Source organism: Oryzias latipes, chromosome 14 (assembly GCF_053564925.1).
Source record: "Oryzias latipes strain Hd-rR chromosome 14, Olatipes_Hd-rR_3.1".
Taxonomy (NCBI): Eukaryota; Metazoa; Chordata; class Actinopteri; order Beloniformes; family Adrianichthyidae; genus Oryzias; species Oryzias latipes.
Genome location: NC_136250.1, coordinates 16774145 through 16797626, shown reverse-complemented (window position 1 = coordinate 16797626; position 23482 = coordinate 16774145). Strand labels below are relative to the sequence as shown.

At 39.1% G+C, this 23482-nt stretch overlaps 2 protein-coding genes across 12 annotated transcripts in view; one reads left to right on the top strand and one right to left on the bottom strand.

Annotated features, from left to right (window-relative positions):
* Window positions 1-9592, top strand: part of mink1 (misshapen-like kinase 1) — a 30065-nt gene extending 20473 nt beyond the window's left edge. For all 11 annotated transcript variants that reach the window (XM_078931238.1, XM_011483589.4, XM_011483587.4 and 8 more), the window contains 10 exons: window positions 733-849; window positions 1064-1175; window positions 1550-1699; window positions 3153-3296; window positions 3589-3723; window positions 3830-3930; window positions 4025-4174; window positions 4254-4413; window positions 4515-4654; window positions 5874-9592. In XM_078931238.1, coding sequence (XP_078787364.1) covers window positions 733-849; window positions 1064-1175; window positions 1550-1699; window positions 3153-3296; window positions 3589-3723; window positions 3830-3930; window positions 4025-4174; window positions 4254-4413; window positions 4515-4654; window positions 5874-5957 — 1293 coding nt within the window. In that variant the 3' untranslated portion in view covers window positions 5958-9592. The remainder of the gene's footprint in view (window positions 1-732; window positions 850-1063; window positions 1176-1549; window positions 1700-3152; window positions 3297-3588; window positions 3724-3829; window positions 3931-4024; window positions 4175-4253; window positions 4414-4514; window positions 4655-5873) is intronic.
* A 2672-nt stretch (window positions 9593-12264) lies between these two features.
* Window positions 12265-21461, bottom strand: gnb2 (guanine nucleotide binding protein (G protein), beta polypeptide 2). The gene is made up of 10 exons (XM_023962512.2): window positions 20972-21461; window positions 19806-19887; window positions 19665-19703; window positions 18015-18121; window positions 17088-17151; window positions 16563-16725; window positions 14943-15009; window positions 14668-14869; window positions 14286-14502; window positions 12265-13191 (listed from the first exon to the last, which is right to left on the bottom strand). Exons 2-10 carry the CDS (start codon window positions 19860-19862, stop codon window positions 13085-13087), a joined length of 1023 nt encoding a protein of 340 aa, XP_023818280.1. The 5' UTR covers window positions 19863-19887; window positions 20972-21461; the 3' UTR covers window positions 12265-13084.
* Window positions 21462-23482: the final 2021 nt, after the last annotated feature.

The window sequence follows — 23482 nt, the reverse complement described above, 5'->3', positions numbered from 1 at the left end:
TGGTTATAATGGAACATTTTGTTGCATAAAATTGTATGGTAATCAATATTTGATCCATATCTGTACAAAGTTATTTTTGTTTGATGGAGAAATATTCATCTTTTGCTAAATGCTCCATCCATTGAGTTCTTTTCCATTTAAACCTGATCAATACACTGAAGCATATGACTGTTCTATTAAGAAAACTGTTTCCATTGAGCAGATCTTCAACAACGTTTCCTTAAATTTTGAGACCTTACATTTTTTAAGACATTATTTCATTTATACTTTTAAAACGAGTTGCACTTGTTTTTGTTCGATTTTATCAAATGCTGAGGTGATCTCAGGTCTCACGTGTTTAGGTTTGGGTAACCTAAACCCCAATAATATTTAGCACTATTTTTTTTTTTAGAATCCTTTTGACTTTTTAGTAAAAATAATCTCCTCCGTGGTTTTGTGTTATTCATGCAGACCAGTAAAGCTGTTCTAAAAGACGGGCAAATATATTTTCCAATGGGACTCCAGATGTTATTTTTGGTTATGGAAAGCAGCTTTTGCATGAATTCATTTTCAGTTACTTGTTGTTGTTAGAAATATAAATTTCAAAATTAATTGAAAGCTCAATTTATTTCATGAAATTTGCCAAGCTAAACAAGTAAAGGCCTTACAGACATTTCTGTAAATGATTATCCTAGATTTAGGTCATTGATGTTACTGATCTGCATTATTGTGTGTGTGTGTGTGTCTTTGCAGACCCCAGAGAAGAGGAATCACAATGGATACACAAATTTGCCAGATGTGGTGCAGCCTTCCCATTCCCCCACTGACTCAGCCTCTCACTCCTCTCCGGGGAAGGACTCAGTTTATGACGTACGTTTACTGATTCTAAGTTTATCTGTCCCTCATTTTAGCTCAATTTTTATATATGTGTCATGTATGCCATCACTTCTCCATAAAATCTACCTATTAGTGGTCATGAACACATCTATTTAAATATGTTGGGAAATAACAGTTTGAAAATGCTTCCAACTTGATGATGACTTGAATAAAACCATAAACTCATTTAGCTGCTTTTCTCCACCAGTATCAGTCCAGAGGTTTGGTGAAAGCATCAGGCAAGTCCTCCTTCACCACTTTTGTGGATCTTGGCATGTACCAATCACCAGGAGATACAGGGGATACCATGTCTATCAGTGGTGAGTCAGAAGGTCATATCCTCTGAAGAATTTGATCTTTAACCCCTGAAAACTCCAAGCACCCATTTTTGTGGTTGTTATTGCTTATTTACTTTAGCATAGTTTAAGGTTTGTGTGTTAAACAAGATAGCTTTTTCCAACAGTTTGTAGTTTTATTTATTTAAAATATTTGAATTTGAGTAAATTATTGAGTTTATAAACATGTGAAACATTGATGGATTAAAAGTTAGCTATTATTCATGTCACTGTGCTAGATTGTTGGTTAAAAAAAAAAAAAGCAATCAGCTGGACTAGGTTGATCTCATACCAGCTGAAGATCCCATTCACCCTGGTGGTTTCCATCCTAGAAACCTATTTTTTCTCTCTGTTTTCAGACTCCAGGTTCGAGCAGCTAAAGATGGAGGTCAGGAAAGGATCCATGGTTAATGTGAATCCCACCAACACACGCCCCCCCAATGACACACCAGAGATCCGCAAATACAAGAAGAAGTTCAACTCTGAGATCCTGTGTGCCGCACTCTGGGGTGAGAACACATTCAATTGGCATGTGTCATTTAAAAAGACCACAGTTTAAATATCAACACTGATGAGTCTGCACCAGAATTTATTCTCGCAGACCAAACACACAAACTTTCTTTCTTAAAATGAGGTACTCTGTTTTTGCAAGTGAACCCCGATATGGTTCACCTACAGTTTGAATGGACTTTCTAGCAAACCCAGAGCAGAAAGCGATAAAAAACCACAGATGTATGTTACAAATGGAGTTAAAAAAGCATGTTAAAACGGTCCACAGTATGAACCTAAAGAAGCACATCTCATAAACCGGAAAAACATGTAGTATAGTAAAAATGTATATGGGGTTTGGGCCAGTCAGGCTTCTAAAAGCAAGGATTCCACTGAAGCTGTCAGAGGGACTTACTTGCAAGCTCTTTTCTTATCATGGTCAGTGCTCGTTTTTGGTTGTACCATCCCTAGATGTTTAGCTGTCGTTACCATGTGACATTTCCTGATGGTTCTGTTTGCTTCTGTGTAGCAAACAGAACCAAGGAAAGGGGTAAAAACCTTTGAAACAGGTCCACAAGAATATTTTAGTGGAACTTGACACGGAAAACGGTGGTTTATCACACCACTCATCTTTGATGGTCTAGTTTAAACAGAGCTGTGAGGGCACAGTGCCTTGTAATGAATGTTTGTGGCATTTTTGTACACCATGACATGCATTTTGAAAATGCCTCCTTTACAGTTCCAACTGATCATCTTTTGATCTATTGTAAAAATATTTCCAGTGGTCTTTTAATTATGATTATGCTGGTTTTAGCCAAAATTAAGAAAATTCTGTGTCATTTTCCAACACATAGTTTCTGCAGAGCAGCAGTAGTTCTTTAGAAATTCACCTCTGAGTTGTGGGCGGGGGCATTGGCGTATAGAAAGCCTGCCCCTACTTCCTGACATCCGTCTGTTTACAGGCTGCAAATGGGACCAAATGTTAAATGTCAACATGAATGTAGAAAATTGAAGTGGGATTTCATTTAGATAAAAATAACACCAGGGGTTATGATGCATTATATTTTGTCAGTGACTGTAAAAGAAATAAAGATGTTCAAACCCACTTTGGGCCATTTTAAAGCTGATAATTAAACAGTACCTGTTGATTAGAAAACTGATTTATTTACAAAATAAAATTTGATTCAAATTATAGGACTAGATTATAAATCCTTTTGACTTTTTTGTAGAATAGAATTTGATTACAGACTCATGGTCCAAATGTCAAAATAAATAACAAAGTCATAGAGCAGAATTAAAATACAAGTAAAACATAAATTATAAACTTAAAACGTAAAAGCTTAAAAACTTAGGGGCTTAAAATGGCGTCCACACCTGTACTTCCACAAATATTTTTGAAGTTGACTTGTTTTACATGAAAGTTTTAGATGAAGACAGAAGGAATCTGAATTCAATCAACCTCCTTGTCTCCAGGTGTAAATTTGTTGGTGGGAACAGAAAACGGCTTGAAGCTGCTGGATCGAAGCGGTCAAGGAAAAGTTTACCCGCTCATCAACTCTCGCAGGTTCCAACAGATGGACGTCCTGGAGGGCCTCAACCTTCTGATCACCATATCTGGTGATAACATCTGCTCATAGCTCTGAGATTAGTTAGTTTCATGGAGTACAAATCAAACCCTGTGAGCTTTTCTTAACTTTAGAACCTGACATATCCACAAATACTCAGAAAAAACACACAACTGCTTTTTGAGACTGTTGCATAAACGATACAATAAAAATGTAGAGGAGCTGTAGGTTAACACAGATTTTTTTCTGCTTGTTTCTAGAAGTCAGTATTTGTAATTTAACTCCCTCTGAATGTATAAAGAATGCACTTCTTCTATTAATATTTCTCTTTTGCATTAATGAAGGCAAGAAAAACAAGGTGCGTGTCTATTACCTGGCCTGGCTAAGGAATAAGATCCTTCACAACGACCCTGAGGTTGAAAAAAAGCAGGGTTGGACCACTGTGGGGGAGATGGAGGGCTGTGTACACTACAAAGTGGGTGAGGGACATGTGTTTTATCTACTAGCTTTATCTCTTCAGATGTTTGGATTGATGAGTTGGTAAATATTTGATGGCTAGTGTCTAATGTCGGGTTCTCTGTTTAGTGAAATACGAGCGGATCAAGTTCCTGGTGATCGCTTTAAAGAACGCAGTGGAAGTGTATGCCTGGGCTCCCAAACCTTATCACAAATTCATGGCCTTTAAAGTGAGTCTCTTCTTTCACTGTTTGGTGACAGCAGTTTAAGCCAATCGATGGGAAGGATATTATATTTCTCATTATCTTTGTTTTTCTTAACTAGTCTTTTGCAGATCTGCCACACAGGCCTGTCCTGGTTGATCTGACAGTGGAGGAAGGCCAGAGGTTGAAGGTCATCTATGGTTCTTGCGCTGGCTTCCACGCTATTGATGTGGACTCTGGAAACAATTACGACATTTACATCCCAGTTCATGTAAGCCGTAGAGCTGCAGGTCTTCATAATTTGGGGAGACTGACTGGACCTAACCCAGCTCTGCTTCTGGCTCAAACAGATCCAAAGTCAGGTGATCCCACACGCCATCGTGTTCCTGCCCAACTCAGACGGCATGGAGATGCTGCTGTGCTACGAGGATGAAGGTGTTTACGTCAACACGTACGGACGCATCATCAAGGATGTGGTCCTGCAGTGGGGCGAGATGCCCACCTCTGTTGGTACGCTTTAAACCTCGTACATATTTGACATAAGTCTGTACTTCTGAACATGTCATCTTTAATTTACTCTTTCTTTTCTGATAACGTGTCTTACTCCGTAGCTCACATCTGCTCGAACCAGATCATGGGTTGGGGGGAAAAGGCCATTGAGATCCGCTCTGTGGAGACTGGTCACCTGGACGGCGTCTTCATGCACAAACGAGCTCAGAGGTTGAAGTTCCTTTGTGAGAGAAATGATAAGGTATGGGCTTTGTGGGATTTGATCCCTTCATGTGTTGTAGAATATTGTCTTTTGAGCTCAATTATCTATTTTAAATTCAGTTGTTTTACACAAACTGGAAAGGAGTACACAAAGACTAAGTGACTCTGCCACCTGGACTTAACAAAAAGAGAAAAGTATCAGTGACTGCCGTAGGAAAGTGGAAACGAACCCACAAGACTTGATTTTAGCCACTTCAGACTTATGATGAAGTGGTAAACTGCCCTGGATGAACCCCACATTCACCCTGAAGTAGCTGACATCGGCCGCTGTGATCCTCCCCAGAACCAAGGAAGGATAGAAAATGGATGGATTGTCTTTTTTAGAACCTTCCCCTGTTTGATGTGAATTTATAAACCAAAATTGTTCTTTGAGCAAATTGTTCTTCATCTTTCAGTTTTTCTGCTCCAAAAAAATATTTTTTATTGGTTTGTGTTCAGAAAATAGTCATAATTTAACCAAGCTGAAAAGCAAAATAAATAATTAAATAAAAAACATTGAATTTATGCAACTTTAAAAAACAACAACAAATTACTTTAAAAATATTACATTTTTTTATATTTTTCTTCTAATGTGAATATCTTGAAAAAAGAGAGAGAGTAGAAAGAAGTTGGCCTTTTTTCCCCCCCTTTTGGGTGAAAAACAGCATGTGTGTAACTCCAAACACCTCATATATTGCACAAAAGTATCATCTTGCATGTCTGCAAGATTGTGCAGTGGCATCACAGTCGCCTGGCTGTAGTTCGGATAGGTAATCCCTGATGGGATTTGATGAAGAGATTTGGAGCAGACAAACCTGAGAATATCAGTGGACTGAGGAAAATTGCCTGAGAGGAATGGATGAGCAATTTTTGAACAAACGGTTATTTTGTCACAAGTGAGTTATTTCGAGATTGTCAGAAATATCTGTATCCTCCTGGGATGTTGCTAAGCAGAAAAGAGAATTTTTTCTTTCTTGTGGTTTCCAAAACACAAAGTCTCCTCCATCCCATCAAACACATTCAATTTGAATGGTCAGATGGAAACATGTAAGGAATTGATTGACAAATAAAGTTTAAAAAAACAGTGTCCTTAAAGAACATACATCTAAACAGTTTGTATTTTGTTGAGTTAAAAAGCCAAAGTACCTCAGTGCTTTGTGTGTGTTTTGTTAAATCGCTTCTGACAAGGTTGTGCTTGTTGTGTCTGTGCTGCTCCTCAGGTGTTTTTTGCCTCGGTGCGTTCAGGCGGCAGCAGCCAGGTGTACTTCATGACTCTGAACAGAAACTGCATCATGAACTGGTGAAGGAACAGCTGCTCCGGTCTGGAGCCCAGCCGGGTCGGGAGGACCGAGTGCATCTGAATTTACGCATGTGAACGCCGCTCTCCCTCTTTCTTCTATAGCTCGCCCAACACACACACACACCTCTGAATCCATTCCAGCCAACACTCTTTATGATGCAGCTTCTCTCCCCGGAGTCCTCATGAAACATTGCTGATGAGCTTAAAATCTTATGAACATCCATTACTTTGTACTGTGTGTACATAAATAATATATATACATATATTCCTGCTTGGTTTACTTTTCTTTGTTAGACTTGTGTTCAGTCGTAACTATTTAGTTTTCAATTGTGAAGTCTGTTAACATTCCACGACGGCTCGACATTGCATTTTGCCAAAGGCGTTCTTTACAAACACTGTATGTTGAAATGGCAAGTAGACGGCACCTCCGAGTTCGCCACTGTTTACAGGGACATGAGGTCAAAAAAAATAAGTACTGCTGGAACGCCCGTCTGCTGCAGGCTGCAGCCGCTCTGAGCGCATTACTAAGGCTCAATGTAAGGTCTTAGTAGACATATTACAAATTGTGGATGTGTCATAAAATGATGTAAAAGTCCAGGTACTGTAGCTTGGTTTGTATCTTTTCAGTTTCTATCTATCTAAACTGTAAGCTTCAGTCATGCTTTCTAGTGTCTGACCTGAACGGACCCCTAATCAGAGCAAACAGGTCTTCATTCTAAGGAACCAAAAACACGGTTTCTGAAACTAGTCTGCAGTCACGTGAATGAGCAGAGCAGACAGTAGTGATTCTCGGCTTTGTCCCACAGGTTAGGCAAAACCAAAAACTGTCAGACTCGTATCTAAACACATTGCTTTCATAGATTTCTGAAACATAGAAATTTGATATTGTATGTAGTGATGACGTATTTGCAAAAGCCTTCTGGCTGTCTTGATTTTACTGTACTAGCATTACGAGCACACAGATACATATATAAAAATTTCCAACTGGTAGAGTCTTGAGGGAAGGCGTCTTGATTTGATGTGTGCAGTCATGAGACGGTTGTTTTGAGAAAAATGGCACACAGCGGTCAGCTCGACCTTTTTAGTTCATAAACTAGCTTGTTACATTTCTATGTAAGAATTGTCTGACCCTGGAATGGCAGCAGAAACGCTCCCTCAATGCTGCCATTTGCATTCTTCAGAAAGTCTAAGCTGGTAAGCTTTAAGTAGATAACAGAGGAAGGCTGTAACTCATCAGAGTCTTTATCTTTTCCATTCTGCCAAAGTTCACCATATATTTTGCAAATAAGTGAAAGTCGAGGCCAAAGGAAGAAGAGCAGAGGTGATGATCCCTTAGATTAATCAGAGCTTCTTTCTAGCTTTATAAATCCAAAACATAATTTGTTTGGGTGATGGTAGATTAGATCATTTGCTCTTTTGAGCTTCCTGTCACATTAGATTATTTTAAAAAAAATCGGATACAAACGGTTGAACAAAACAAACAGAAAAAGGAAAGTTTCTGTCATTTTACAAGTTTACATGTATTTTTGTCTCCATGTTAAACAAAAAAAAACATGTGAGAATAAAAAAAAAATTGTGATTAGTGATCAGTAGGTAGAGTAGATCAATAGATAAATCAATAAAGCTTACGGAAATATCTTTTGCGTTATCCAAAATGTACTTTTTTTTTAAGTGGAGTTCATCAAGATTTTGTAGTCAGAATTATAAGTCGTACTTGGGCATGGAAAGCACTTTCATTTTAGCAAAACCACGTCGGTGTGCATGTTAGACTTGGATATGACGATGTCGTCGTGTGTGGAAGGTGGTGTTTCCCGTTGAGCGAATGAATATCTGTTCCGTGCCATGACCTTCAGTACAGGTTTCTGAAAAACAATCCACTTTTTTTTAAGCAATCTGCCATGTTTACAGTCAAAGCAGTGCCTTGAAGTTGGGAAGCCGAGAGGTTTCAGGAAAGGTCATGAGCCCCACCCCACCCCCGCCTCCTTTACCAACCCTTCAAATGTCTAACTCAAACAAAATGGCACAACCGTTCGCCCCCTTGTTGGGATGAACAATCGGTTAAGTGCACTTAAATAAGAAACTAATCTTCCCACGGATGAGCTCTGAAAGACCAGAGCACGTGTCCCCTTAGAAAGTAGCAATAACAGCGATGATGACGCGTCACTGTCAGCCTGGTGACATGTTGACGATCCTCTCACAGAAAAAAAGCCATGTTTCCTGCGCGCATTGAATGAAACTGCGTGTGATGCCTGCTCAGATTATACAGCTTCATAGTGCACAGATTAAAATAAGTGCTTGTTCTTCAGTGGTGTTAATTGTGTTAATCTTGTGGTGGGGAGAGTAGTTAGAAATATTCTGAGAAGCCTATTTTCTGAAATTTGTAAATGAGTCTATATTGAGAAATCAAAGTGAATGTACATCTATGACAGATTTGTATTTATATTAAAGTATGTTCCACACCAATAACCCAAGCACAATGTTGAGGCTGAAGCGGGGTCATGGATTCTACACATTTTATTTTGCTCTTTTTTTTTTTTTAGCTTTATTTGATCAGCTGTCAAGCTCGTCGGGGTGAAAATGAGCTGCTCTACGTGAGCGGGCAGTCCGCTGCTGTGTGGACATGGACTGTCAGTGCAGCAATCAGTCCTGTTGAATCGGGTCTTTCACATTCTCAGGTGATCCTCATGAAAGGGGTGATGGAGCCTTTGATCAATTAGTTATGTCTGACAGGCTTTGCAACTAGAAACAGGATGAAATTTGTGAAGCTGATCTACAAACTAACCATCATCTTGGAGGAAAATCACAGTCAAACCATAGATTGAAATTAAATTAAGGTGAATACTATAATATAGACCAAAAGATGAGTTTTATGGAAGAATAAAGTATAGAAATTATAGCATATTTTTCTTTCAGGTTCATCCCAAATTGCAGGAATTTATATTCTTTGCTTAAGAGATATAGATTTCCCTCAAAGCACCTTTAGTGCAGTTCTGTTTTTTGCAGAAAAACTGCCCTAAGCCATGGCAACAGTTGAGTGGCTGTAATCTCACCTGTCAGTCCATCATCAGTGAAGGGACGCTGTTGGGTTGCAGGCTTACAGCTTTGCGCTGTGAAGAAAGACGATGTTTTAGTTTCATAAGCAATACAAGCATTTGAACAAATCAAGAGCCGCGCTCTGTGTACGACAGCGTTGGCAGGTAGTGGCTTTGGTGGAGAAATGTAGGCCGGTTGGTGTGACTTTAGTTCTCTTAATCATCAAAAAAACATGTGCTTTTAAAGTGAAATCTCAATCTGCCTTCATAATCTGTATGAAATGACCGATGGATGACTTGTCACGAGGCACTTTTCTGTCACAGCTTATACTCTAGTCTGGTTTAAATGGTCTAGCAGCTATAGCTAGAAGTGAAGCAGATCGAAACTTTTTTTTTTTTTTGGATCTGTAGGCAGAAATAAAACATCTTTTATTTCCTTAGAAAGTTTTGTTTTTTATTCTTCTTTAATAGTTTTACAATGTTTTCACGTGCGGGCCTGTCTGTGTTACTTGTGAAGTTTAACTCCAGATTGTATTTCATAAACTTTAAACTTTTAAAAGATTGTTGAATGAATTCATGTCTTAATAAAGATTGTTTGAAAAATAAAGTGACTCAATCATATTTTTTTTACTCTTTAATGAAATCTCTGCTACATCATAAAAGTATCATAACAATAGATTGATACAAAATGGAAAAAATGACCTTCAGCTCTTCCACATTGGGGTCTGATCTTCCTCTTTGCTGTATTCCATAGGATCTCTGAGAATCTTCTGACAAACCAGAGGTATGTCTGAATAAACCCCTTTTGTAATCGAGGCCAAACTTTATTCATTTTAATCAAAATCTTTAGTGTTGGAAATGAAAGGAACAGAGGGAAGAGGAGAGAGGGATGTTAGAGAGGGGGGGATAGGAGGGTGAGGGGGGGGGGGGGGGTAAAACCATGAAGCAGCATAAAGCAACAAGTTTCTGGATGTTTATCATTACGGTCAGGTTCAGATGTAATACAAATCTAGAAGGGACGGGGCCTGTCCACACACACTCAAATGTTATAAACACACCTGTTGGCTCCAAAAATGTTCACGTGTCAACATGTACACAATAAAAATAATATCATGGTGGACAAAATTGTTGGTACCCCTCAGTTAAAGGAAGAAAGTCCACAATGCTCACTGAAATGACTTGAAACATTCAAAAGTAACAAAATAAAATTTATTGAAAATTAAATAAACAAAATCAGCCATTACTTTTGAGTTGTTAACAGAATTATTTAAAAAAAAAACTAATGAAATAGGGCTGGAAAAAAATGATGGTACCCATAACTTAATATTTTGTTGCACAACCTTTTCAGGCAATCGCTGCAATGAAACGGTTTCTGTATTTGTCAATGAGCCTTCTGCACCTGTCCACAGGTATTCTGGTCCACTCCTCATGGGCAAACTGCTTCAGTTGTCTCAGGTTTGTGGGTGTCTTCTCCAAATGGCATGTTTCTGCTCCTTCCACAGATGTTCAATGGGATTCAGATCTGGGCTCATAGAAGGCCACTTCAGAATAGTCCCACGCTTTTCTCTTAGCCATTCTTGGGTGTTTTTGGCTGTGTGTTTTGGATCGTTGTCCTGTTGAAGACTCATGACCTGCGACTGAGACCAAGCTTTCTGACACTAGGCTGCACATTTCTATCCAGAATGCCTTGATAATCTTGAGATTTTAGTTTAGCTTGCACAACTTCAAGACACCCTGTGACAGATTCAGCAAAGCAGCCCCAAAGCAGAACTGAGCCTCCTCCATGTTTCACAGTAGGGACAGTGTTCTTTTCGTTGTATGCTTCATTTTTGAGTTTACGAACATAGAGCTGATGTGCCTTATCAAAAAGCTCCAGTTTTGTCTGATCTGTCCAAAGGACATAATTTCAGAAGCTTTGGGGCTTGTCAACATGCATTTTTGCTAGTTCCAGTCTGGCTTTTTTATGATTTCCTTTCAACAGTGGTGTCCTCCTTGGTCGTCTCCCATGACGTCCACTCTGGCTCAAACAATGACGAATGGTGCGATTTGACACTGATGCACCGTGATCTAGGAGTTCACCTTTAACGTCTTTGGAGGTTGTTCTGGGCTCTTTGGATACAGTTCCAAGTATCCGTCTCCTCAATTTGTCATCGGTTGGCCACTGTCCCGTGGGTCTTAAACTTCTGAATAATATGTGTCACTTTCGTCACAGGAACTTCCAGCTGCTTAAAGATGGTTTTATAGCCTTTACCTTTACCATGTTTGTCTATAATTTTGTTTCTAATGTCCTGGGACAATTCTCTCCTTCTCTTTCTGTTGTCCATGTTCATTGTGGTACAGACCTTTTCACCAAACAACAACATGACTATTTGTCTCCCTTTAAATAGCCAGACTGACTGATTATGGGTTTGAAAACAACTGTGATGTCAATTAAAGGACATACCTGTGTTCATCATGACCCCCTGGGCTACTAGTTCTCAGGCTTTTTTGGAGGTACCATCATTTTTGTCCAGCCCTATTTCATTAGGTTTTTTTTAAATAATTCTGTTAATCAACAACTCAAAAGTAATGGCTGATTTTGATCATTTAATTGTCAGTAATTTTTAATTTATTGTTACTTTTGAACGTTTCAAGTCATTTCAGTGAGCATTGTGGACTTTCTTTCTTTAACTGAGGGGTACCAACAATTTTGTCCACCACTGTAGTTTAGTTTTGGGGATCCAGCTGTACCAGTGAGTAAGTGTACTTCCGTTTTCAACCACGTGGTGGTGCGAAAACCCTCCTAAATCAGTTTTATCTGTTTTCAAGTGCAAGACAGCCAAAACATGGTTACCAGCTTTAGTTTAAAACAGTAGATTATTTTTAATAGGAAAACAATAAATCCAGTTAACTAACTTTACTTAGATGTTGTTGAAATATTTTTTTGTTTTGGGTCAGGTACATTTCTCCACCGCCCTCAAAGGCAATATTTTTTTCCAAATATTAAAACAAATTTCAGCAAGTTATATTGTGAAGTCTAAAAATGTCAACAGTAAAACAATTCAGTAACGTTTTCATTCACCTAATTATTTAGTGTTTTATCTAAGATGTCTCTTAACATTTATATAAAACCACATTTTCTTTTGTGTGTACAAATATTGTATTAGATGTTTAAAGGTGAATGGAGGTGAAGTCCATATAGTTCCATAATGAAGTCTATTTATGAAAATACAATGGTAGAGTACAGGTCCATTTAATTCAAATGGATAGTAAAACCAAAGCAAATGAAGCACTGACGAATGGCAGGAGTGGCTATTATTTATTAATATTATGTACAGTTATACCACAGCAATGAAGATAGTACAGTGACAAAGTCAAAGTATAAATACTGGCTCCTGCCTGCTGAGATCATTCTCCTTCTCTTTTACCCCAGATCATTTAACTGCATCAATCGTCTCTAATCGTCAGTGTATCTGAGGCACACTGGGAAAACACGAAGAAGTGTCAAAATTGACATAAATTAAAAATCCTCAGAGCAGATGTACGGAAGGTAATGTGAAGGTACATCTAAGAAAAAGTGATTATTTATTAAGAAGCGTTAATGGTGTCACGTCGTTTCTTTTCTTTTTTTTTTCGTAAGCGTTGCTGAGATGCAAATGAGACAGAAGTTGTGGAGAAAGAAATGCGAAGTGCACTGGAGAGCTGCATTGTAAACAAAGAGAGAACTGACCAACAATTCCCTGCTGAACTGGAGGAGCAGTGAGAAATATCAGGCGCATTAAAAGGCTTCATTCAGGTAATAGTGATAAAGTGTGTTTTGTATTTTTTTTTTATGTATTGGAGAAGAAGAAGAAGACTTGGCTGTTTTTGGTCTCACATGTTATTTTACAGAGTGAATGTGTGCGTGTGCTTCTGTGCACTTTGATCAGCCGTAAGTTCTGTGAACGTGAGTCAGTTTCGTGTCGTCTTTTTTCCAAGCAGTGTGTGTAAACTCATAAGTCATGTATATTATGTACAGTACAGGTTTGTCAAATCGTACATACAGTGTGAAATACAGGGTGCAAACTGTGCCCCACTAGCACCACCCCTGTGGCCACAGGTGGGGGCAGTGTACGGCTGCTCAGTTCCAGATCTTCAGGAAGCTGTCCCAGGAGCCCGTGCACGCCGCCATGCCGTCATCCGTCACACCCAGACAGCTCACGCGATTGTCGTGGCCGGCCAGCACTCCTACAGGAAGAAGGCAGTGAAACAAAAGGCCTCTTATTACAGTGAAATATGTCTTAGCGATAAAGGCCCATTACAATGACCACTTTCACCCCTTGACAAGTGTGGTGTTGAACTCAAGGTTTTAGCGGGAAAATCCGCTGAAGAGCAAAACATCACAAGTCGGAAAGCACAGGTCAACCAAAAACTTTGGATCTGTTAAAGTCAAGAAACCGCACATGACTTTGCCCTCATTAAGTCAATCTCTCTTGTTTTTGGAGATTTGTTGTAGGAGTTTAGTAAAAAAAAGTTCTTGGTCAGACTAGACATGATGGTGATCAATATGGTTGCAGCAGTTGTAACCAAAAAATGACCCACTCCGATGAAAATTGTGTTTTTTGTGTTTTTAGCATGTTCTTGTCGCCTTTTTCTGATGTTGGAGGATATTTATAAAGAAAATTGAGCTTAAAAATGCATTTCTGAAAATATCTTTGTTCCAAAAAATGCTGTTGAAAAAAGCTTGTATTTGTGACGCAGAAAGTAGCCTGGCCTCACGCTGATGCATCCACTTACAGACTAATAAATCCATGCACATCTTTGTTTTCATCGTCAGAACTGGAATCTGGATCAAAACTGTACGGCTGGATAGCTCCAATATTGCTCGCCATTTCTGTTATACTGTTAATGTTAGGTTGGGGGTGCGACGGGCTGTAAAGTAGAGAGAAAATGTGTAACCAGATGGGTGATGGGAAGTGGAGGCGCGTTTGCTCCGTTCCAATAGTCCTGCCCACAATTTTGGAGGCAAATTTCTAATGAACTCCTGCAGTAACTACGTCCTAGAAAAACAACACAGCATTTATGATTCGGGCCAAAAACAGCACAATCATAATCAAAAGAGCACTAGGAATGCTTTTAAAATAGATCAAAAGATGATCAGAGTGGGACTTTAAATGTATGATCTCATAAATATCAAATAATTTGAAATGTAGCTAAAAAGGTTCAAATTTAAAAGGATCTTATTTACTCATTTGTTTTTTTGCTGCAATTTGGCTCAGCTCCACCAGTTTGGAGAAAGTCTTTGGTGAGACAGTTATTCCATGTTATTCTGTTTCACCCACCCGCTCGGTCCCCCTTCATGGCATCCCAGATGTTGCAGTTAAAGTCGTCATAGCCTGCCAGCAGCAGGCGGCCGGAGCGCGAGAAAGCCACAGAGGTGATGCCGCAGATGATGTTGTCGTGGCAGTAGACGCTGAGCTCCTGGTCTGCGCGAAGGTCAAACAGCCTGCAGGTGGCGTCGTCAGAGCCTGTAGCAAAAGCGCTGCCGTTGGGAAAGAACTGAAAAGACAGAATCAAAATCAGATCAATCTGGTTGAATAATAATGATTAGTCTCCGTTTGTGCCACACTCTTTGACTGTCAGGATGCCAAGATGAGTCATTTCTTTTACACATTAGCTTTTTTTGTTTTAGCAAAGGGGAACAAAGTAACCAGAAGCACGCACACAGGTAGCGTTGATGTCCGACTCGTGGCCTGTGAAGGTCTGCCGGCACATGCTGTCCCTGATGTCCCAGAGCTTGACCGAAGCATCACAGGCTCCTGACACAAAGGTGCGCAGGTCAGGCGACAGGGACAGGCTCATGACATCACCGGTGTGGCCGGAGAAAACGGTGGTCTGCTGACTCGTCTCGATGTCCCACATCGCACTGAATCAGATACCAGAGGGGAGTGTCAGCGACGATCCTACGTGGAGGAAGTGTTTGGTACTCTGGAACTCACCAGGTAGTGTCTCCAGAACTTGTGATGATTTGATTGTCATCTATGAAACGGCAACATGACAGGTAACCTGGAAATTCAGAAAGGAGATTTTGATCAGGAACATATTCCTATTTCGGCAGATATGAAAGCTGTCAAACCAGAAACCTCTGGCTCACAACAAAGTTCAGATCAACCCCTCATGATCATCCCTCCACCGCCCTGCCTACCAGTTAATGTTAAATATTTGTCATAAGATACCGTGTTTATTTTTCTCCAATGTTCTGACTCATCATATCCACCGTGGCTTCATATGTCTAAAGTCTTGATTACAATAGTCTTACAAACCCAAACAAGACTGCCAGGCTCCTTCCAGAGACGCCTTTCTTCTACTTTTTCCTTTTTTGTTCCAGTTCCCTGCCATGAGCTTTGATATACAGGCTGAGGCATGCAGGATCTGAGATACTATCTTGTTTCTTTTTAACATTGACTGATCTGAACTTGATGGCACTACCTCCTTTTAAACAAATGAGGAAATTACTTTTTAAATTTAATAATGACCAAAACACTGTTTTTAAATGATCCTAACTTTTTTCAGACAGGTGTGCTTCAGCAGCAGGAACACTGCAGATGTTACCTAAAGACATTTTTGTTTGCTTATTTTACTTTCATCAAATGACACAGTTTAAACTGTTGTACACTTTGAAATCATATTTTTTTCTCTAAATCTTTTGCAATACTCAAACCATCAAGGTTTGTCTTTATAATATTTTTTATGCTAATCAGTAAAAAAATAAATACACCATCCATGGTGAAAATGAATTGAAGTATGCAACCTGCAACCTTTGCAGGTGTGAACTGGAGTTTTTATTCACTTTTTGAGACACAAGAAAAGAGGCAAGAGTCAAAAAGCTCATTAAGGGGTAAGAGACATGTCCCATCATGCATCTGGAAGAGGAACATATCTAAAAATGGGTTGTTGTTTAAAGCATCATTTGATCGTAAAGTCATAAATAGTAATCTTTCACCCTAAAAAGGTTGATAACATTACATTACTTCAGAAATAACTGGAAGTTTGAATAAATTTGCATTAATTTTGTAGCATGTTTACTTATTCAAACTTTAAATAGACATGTATTCTCTTTGTTGGGCTCATTATCATAAGATTTGAGAAGCTATTGCAAGGAAAATACAAAAACCTATAGGATTTTTTATAGTTAAGTGTTAGTCACACTATTCAACCAGAAATGCAACAATAAACCCTAATTTTATTTCAATACGGAAAACGAATAATGCTGCCTGTTTGGACTTTTACCACTAAACAATCATTGTAGGAGTTGGCTAATGCTTAAATTGACCATTTAATATATTATTTTTCAATTTCCACAAATGTGATGTAATATACAAAGCTTCATTGCCACAAATGATAAAATCCTGTCATGGTGTTGCTAAAATCTGACCGATCTGAGCTCAGCTCAGTAAGGACTGAATGATCTTCTTAACTAATAATAATGAAAACAAAGCTTTGTTGTTGCAAAAGCTTCAAAACTGGGGATTCCCATGAGACGGAGGACTTGTGCATGCACGCCTGAAGAGTGTTTGACTGGGGGGGCGGGGGGAGTGAGAGCTGGACGCCACTCTCACCTGTATGGCCAGGTAGTTCCCTGCTGACCCTGACGTTGCCTTCACGCGTCTTCAAGCAGTAAATGGAGCAGATGTTGTCCAGGCCTCCACAGGCCACATAGTTCCCAGAGGGGGCGTAAGCACACGTCATGACCCAGGAGGAGCGCAGGGGGATGGCATGGATCTGAGAAATGCGGAGCAGAGGGAAACCAAATGGAATCACAGAAATGGGTCAGTCTTTTTTCCCTCTTTTTGTAATCACAGTTTCAGTTTTGACATTGGAATTTTCAAGTCCTTTAGTGTTATTGATAAATGAATTTAGATGAGATCAAAGCTCCACAGATATGAAACAAGAAAACAATAAAAATGGTTGTTTTAGGACTAAAGTTTGCTAAATGGATTGGCAAATGTTGCCAAACATCATTAAAATGAGTTAAAGCTGCAATGAGCCAATCACCTCATTATGAGTCAACTTAACTATGAGACTTCTAGTCTAGACATGCTGCACAGATGATCTCGTGAGAGGAATATTTTTACTGACTTTACCTTGTTAGTCGTGTGGCTGTCCCAAACGATGAGTTTTCCATCTTGAGAAGCACTAACCAGAAGCCTGAAGAAGAGAAAAAAACATTTTTTAAGTTCAAACTGCACCCATGAAATCTTACAAGCCTAATAAAGAAGCTGCATAAATTACAACAGAAATATTTAAGCTTTATAAGAAACCAGCCGTCCGAGCATTAACATGATGCTAAAGATAATAAAAGGCAAATGTGTAAATGTAACAGTTTAAGTATTCTGATTAGAAATGTTGCTTATGTGATATTTTTATAATAACAAATAACTTGTTTTAATAATGCGACTAAAATGTACAAAGATTGCTTTAAAGATTTTCAGAGCAAACAGTAGCCCTAAATTTTTTTTAATTTGATAAATAAAATCTTTATTTTAAAAAAAATGTCCTTAAATGATAATTATATTCCAATAAATTTACTTTTTTTAAAGACATTAACATGTAGCAGCTGCACAATGCAGAATAGAGATTTATATCAAACCTTTTAAAAGACAAATGTCATTTCCTGGGAGTAAACTCCCTCTGATTAAAGCAAAATGACAGAATTGGGAGGAGCTATGAAAACAGCAGTTTCATTTGATTTGTAAAAATGAGAATTATCCTCATAGCAAGCTCATCTAGTGCTGAACTGGCCAATTTTGCTCCCCTAAAGAACAAGTGTTTCTGTTTTTTCTTCAGATCATCTGTCTTTCTTGTTGATCTAGTAAACAAAGACGAAGTGAATCACTGTTCCGACTGTAGGAGGCGTTAGCTGAGCGATATGAAAACATTTTCTGCATTGCTTAAATCCTCCGTCTTGAGTCAAACAGTTACAAATGATTTTCCATGTCACAGAGCAAGCATAGATGTTGATGTTTTTATACAAATCAATAGTGTTGAATGCGGAACGAAAGTATTCTGACCTTGAGTCTGAGCCCCAGTGCATGGCGTAGATCTTAGCCAGGTGACCACGGAGGGTGCGTCTCGTCCGCATCTGAATCCGACCCACAGGATCCAGACCAGCAGCCATCTACGTTTGAGGGAAATCGTGTTTATTCTCCTCTCGGATTTTGTGCAGAAACACCTTTATGTAAGGAAGTCTTTTTTAAAAGCATCTAATCTATTTTATTCATCATTATCAAAAAATAATTTGGCCACCCCCCCCCCCCCATCAAAACATCATTTCCATATGAATAAATATGCTATCTTATAATAATAATAATGTCAATAATAATTTTGTCATAATGTCAAATGTGCTGCCCATCCACAAAAACTCTCACACACTAATTGGACTGCCTCTAGTTTTCATCACAGCGAATGATCACATCTGTCATGTTTCCACATTTGTTTCCATTCCGTTGTATTCATTTTTGCAAAAGATCTTTACCGACTCCCCAAAGTCCTCTCCAACACATCCTGAAAGCTCCACTCTGGTGGTCCACCCTGAAAGCTTAGAAAGCTCCACTCTGGTTGCTGGTCCATAGAGATGGATGAACAGTGGTATCTTGTTCATACCAAAGAAATTCACCTTGGACTAACACGGGTCATTCAGTAAAGGTAGTCAACTGGCCCACCAAAGATCAAATCATGGCCCTGAAAGTCTCTAGGAACTATGGGAGCTTCATCTAAATCTCTTTGGGTAAATGAGACCTTCAGAGTCAAGTCTGAAAGCCTCCATAAAAGCCTTTTTCTCAGATTATCCTGACTAACATGTTTTCTTTAAGTGCTTTTACATTGTGTGCTGAAATGCTCATACTTTTTAACATTAAAGGCCCACTCTGTTGAAAACTGTGAACATAAAGAGAAAGTTAAGCTTAAAATAGCATTTCTGAGTATTATCTTTTTCAAATCCTTGGGAATCAGGAGCAGACAAAAAAAAATGCTGTTTCAAAAAGAGCATATTTGTGACATAGAAATACGCTGGGCGGGCCACAAGCTTCCTGCTCTGCTCCATTCTGATGCATCCACTTGGAGACGAGTAGATCCATGCTCACCCAACAGTCCTGCCCACAACTCAGAGGTGAATTTCTAATGAACCAGTGCCACTCTACAGAAACTATGAATTAGAAAACAACAATTTTTATTTTTATTTTGGCTAAAAACAGCATAATCATAATTAAAAGACCACTGGGGACGCTTTTACAGAAAATCAAAAGATGATTGGAGGGGGTTTTCAAACATGCAAGAGATTTACAGTTTCTTATTTGGGTCATTTAACCTTTTTTTAAACCCATTTTTCCTCAGAAATGAGGGTTCTCCATAATTCCTCAGTGCAATGTGCAGTTCCTAACCTAATTTTGGCATCTTGAGAATTCTCTGCAGATGTTTTCTCTGATACGTCAATAATCTAATCCCTCTGAAACAGATTTGCATCTGTTTCATATCTTGGTAAAGAAGGAGGCTGTTAGCTGCATCAGTTCTAGTTAAATAACAGTTTATGGATACTTCATAAATGCATTCATTATTTAATTCCACCAATAGTCTCAATTTAATCCAGGTGGTGATTTTTTTTGTACAAACAATTTACAATTCTGCTTGAAATGTCGGATTTTTTGGAGTGTTTGGGTATTTACCTGTGACAGCGTAGAATCACCACATGCCTTTCTGGCATCCTGGTCGTGGAATTGCAGAAATAACAAAAAAAGTTGGTGAATTATCTCAGTTTGACAGACAATAACGATCAAAGCTTTGGCTGAAACGAAAAGAGCACTGACTCTAATCTGGTTCCTCAGCTGCTCTGCCTCCTGACGAAGCTGCTCCAACTCACTCATTTTGAATTTTGCTGAGTTCTTTCACCTGTTGAATGAAGCACAACTGTAACCATTATCATCTAAATAAAGCATAATCTGAAATTTAATAGGGTGACGGAATATGCATCCTGTAAATCCTATCAAGGATTAGCATGGTTTTATATATTTAATCCATTAATCCGGTTGATTTTTATTTAACAAAAAAAACGTTTAAAAAAATTACTTAAAACACTTCTTGCTTTCTATTTGTAGATATAGTTAAATGGAGCACAGTTTCAAATCTCCACAGTGAGAAAATCCTTGTAATCTGTTTATGACAATGCAACCATGGCTGGTTTAACTCAGGAGTATAATCTGTGATAATCTGAAGCGATTTAACCACTACTGACCGGCCAGTTAGAAAGCTGCTGCACACAGCAAAGATCATTCATGCCACCTGACAGTTTTAGATCATAAAAATATGATCTCTGCTGAGCATCCTGCAGGTTGCACATACTGCCTGTCATTTTTCTCCGCCTATTAGAGCTACAGTTACATCCTCTGACAGTGTTTGCATGCAACAAAAACCCCCAGAAGCATGCATGCAGTCCACACTACAGGGGGGGAAAGGGGGGGGGGGGCGTTTGGCCACGGCGCTGCTCCCAGGAGCGACCCGCACCAGATGGATCACGCAGCACTAATGGAAGCCAAAAGGGGTGTATCATGGGTCTGTCTCCTGGCTCAGCTGTTTATTTAGCCAATGAGCGGACAAAAAAGATGGAGGGGGGGTAGGCCTCATCCAGGCCAGATGCTGGGATGATGATGAGGATGATGGGTCAGAGGGGGGCCCCCACCCCTTTAGGTGCAACCAAAAGCTGCATCTCGTGGACTTCTGCAGCCATAGAGAGACAAAGTGCATGAGTGGAAACGCGCAGAGGAGCGGCAGGAGCTCCCCCATGCACCACGGAGGGAGTGACTGACTGCAGGCCGCATCGGTGGACTGTCCAGACAGCGGCCTTCATCCCATCCTCAGCCACGCTCATGGCGTCTAATATCCCCACTCACAGAAACACCACCATCATCATCATTATCTGTCATTTCATCCTCCGCAGACATGCAGCGGCTGTCAGGCTCGGATAAAAGGTGGCTACCTGTGAATTTCTCCCGATGCTTCTGAATACAGCTGACACTAGGAGCGTCCCCCGAATAAAAAGAAGCGGCGCACGATTTAAGTGGACGTCTTCGTTGAGCATTAAAAGATGAAGAACAGGAGGGGATATTTGCAGAAAATGACGTTCAATGTGTCACGATGAGAGCCTCGCACGCTTCCATTTTCCTGCTTTAGCGGAGCCCCGCAAAAAAAAAAAAAAAAAATCAAAGAAAGAAAGAAAAGGAGCGAGATGAAATCCGCTGCTGTGCGTCGCGGTTTTCCTCGCTCAAACGGGCCGCTCCTCTTCACAGCGGAGACTCGAACACAAACATCTTTGTCCAAAACGAGCAGAAATCGACCCCCAGTTCGCAGCCCTCGTCACGGTCCGTCCATTAAACAGCCTGTTTTTACTCCGAGTCTTCGTGACGTTATCCTCGTTTCCTTCCTCTCTGCTGCCTCCTCCTCCTCCTCTTCCTCCTCCTCTTCCTCCCTCTTGCTCTTCCGACACCTCAGCACAGCAGCCGCCTTCAGCGCAGTCTGCACAACAGCGCATTCAACAATCACCGCACAAAAAAATGACAGGCGGGGAAACATTTTTAAACTGAATTCTATTTATTCCAGGAGTCACGTGGATCTCCTAACCCGATTATTACATCCCCAAGATTACTCCATTTTAATCCTGTCCAGAGACCACCAATCTTGTCTAAATATCATTATCTTTATTTATTTTTCATTTGTAATCAAAGTAGCCGAATGCACAAATAATGCATGATTTTGTGTTTTAATAGGAATTTATTTTGAAAAGCTAGAGTATTTTAGTTTTTTTTTTAATTAGTGGTCCATTTAGGTGACATCTTGATATTTTACAGTACGTGATTAAACTTAAAGACATAGCAGTTTTTTTCTGTAACTATTAAAGAATCACTCTAATAAAAATCGTGTTTTGGTGTTTTTAACATCTTCTTGAAACATTTTCTGATGGTGGAGAACAAATGCAAAAAAAGAAAAAAACAAGCTTAATCCTTGTGCTATCTTGGATGACATTGACGTGTTCTCCCTACCATGACAAAGGTGGATAAAGGTGGAAAGATTTCATGTAATCCATGGACACCAGTGAAGATCACAAATCATTGAAGAAAAAAGGTTCAGAGCTCTGTCTAGTGGGTCTAGATGACCCAACTCCCAATGTTAAAGTGCCTAGGATGGCACAAGGGTTACAATTGCATTTCTGAGTACCGGTATTTCTTTATTCAAATCGTTGTGAATCAAGAGCAGACGAAAACATCCAGTTAGAAAAAAATATGTGACATAGATAATACAGATCACAATCTTCCTGCTCCGCTCCATTGTTATGCATCTTGTAGACGACTGGATCCATGTACATCTTTGTTTTCCTCATCTGAGCTTGCATCAGGCTCAAATCTGTAGGCCTGGACAGCTCAAGTATTGCTCACCATTTCTGCTGCATTAGGTGGGGTTGCAACTAAGAGGTGAATTTCTGATGAGCTTCTGCTACCCTGCAGAAAGTGTCCGAGAAAATTATGCTGTTTTTGTGTGTGTGTGTGTGTGTTTTTTTTGTTTTGGCTAAAACAGCCTGTTCATAATTTAAGGACCATTGGAAATGCTTTGAAAATAGATCAAAAGATGATTGGAGCGGGACATAAACTATTTCTGATATTTTTGTAATATTGGAAAATTTAAAGTGAAACCCTGCTGGACTTCCTGAACTTAACATGACTTGACATTGATAAAAAAAAATTATATTTAAAATTATACATGGTATTATCCAGTAAAATATTATATTTTTCGATTTCAACCTATTGTGCTCCTTCTGTCAGGCAGATGGAGAAAGTATTGAACATCTTTTTGTGGACTGTCCTTTAGTCTCCATATTTTGAAATTGTCTTCCAACATATGTCAGGCATGTTTGGGAAAAATATGACATTATATAAACATAAGATACTGTTGATCTTTGTGACTCAATCTTCCATTTCAATGAAACATATATAGTAAACCTAATCGGGATTTTGGCAACATGTTATATAGATAAGAGAAAATGATCGGGAAAAGTCCACTTTAAAAAATTAAAGAAATAGGTTAAAAACCTAGGCCTTTTTGGCCTCTATAGAAATATTAAAAATATATAATTGGAAGTTATAAAAAAACAGTCAAACACCATTTTAAATGTTGACCTCTTTTTTACTGTATTTTCTGTTTAAAAACATTTTTTCATTGTTATTCTAAGACAAGGTTAAACTATTCTATTCTTGGATTTGCTTGAGGTAAATGTTCCAACATGCATGTTAGACTAGGCATACCTTACTGTAAATAATTTTGTACTAAAAGATGTTCATAAGAATAAAAATAAAACTTTCTGAATTTGAACAGGAAGACAAAGGATGATCTGAGCAGGTCAGAGGTCAGAGAGAACTTTCTTTGTCCCAATAGTGACCTCTAGTGGTCATTAGGACGAGTACGGCTATTTTTGAAACGTTCTCTTATCCTCGCGCAA

Bases quoted from the DNA above. Each gene is read 5' to 3' on its own strand.
- gnb2 (XM_023962512.2), bottom strand. From the start codon at position 19,862: ATGAGTGAGTTGGAGCAGCTTCGTCAGGAGGCAGAGCAGCTGAGGAAC. The intron at 17,152-18,014 runs GTCAGAATACTT...TCTCTTCTTCAG, and splicing joins CACTGGGGCTCAGACTCAAG to GCTTCTGGTTAGTGCTTCTC. The intron at 16,726-17,087 runs GTAAAGTCAGTA...CGCATTTCTCAG, and splicing joins ACAGCCACACGACTAACAAG to ATCCATGCCATCCCCCTGCG.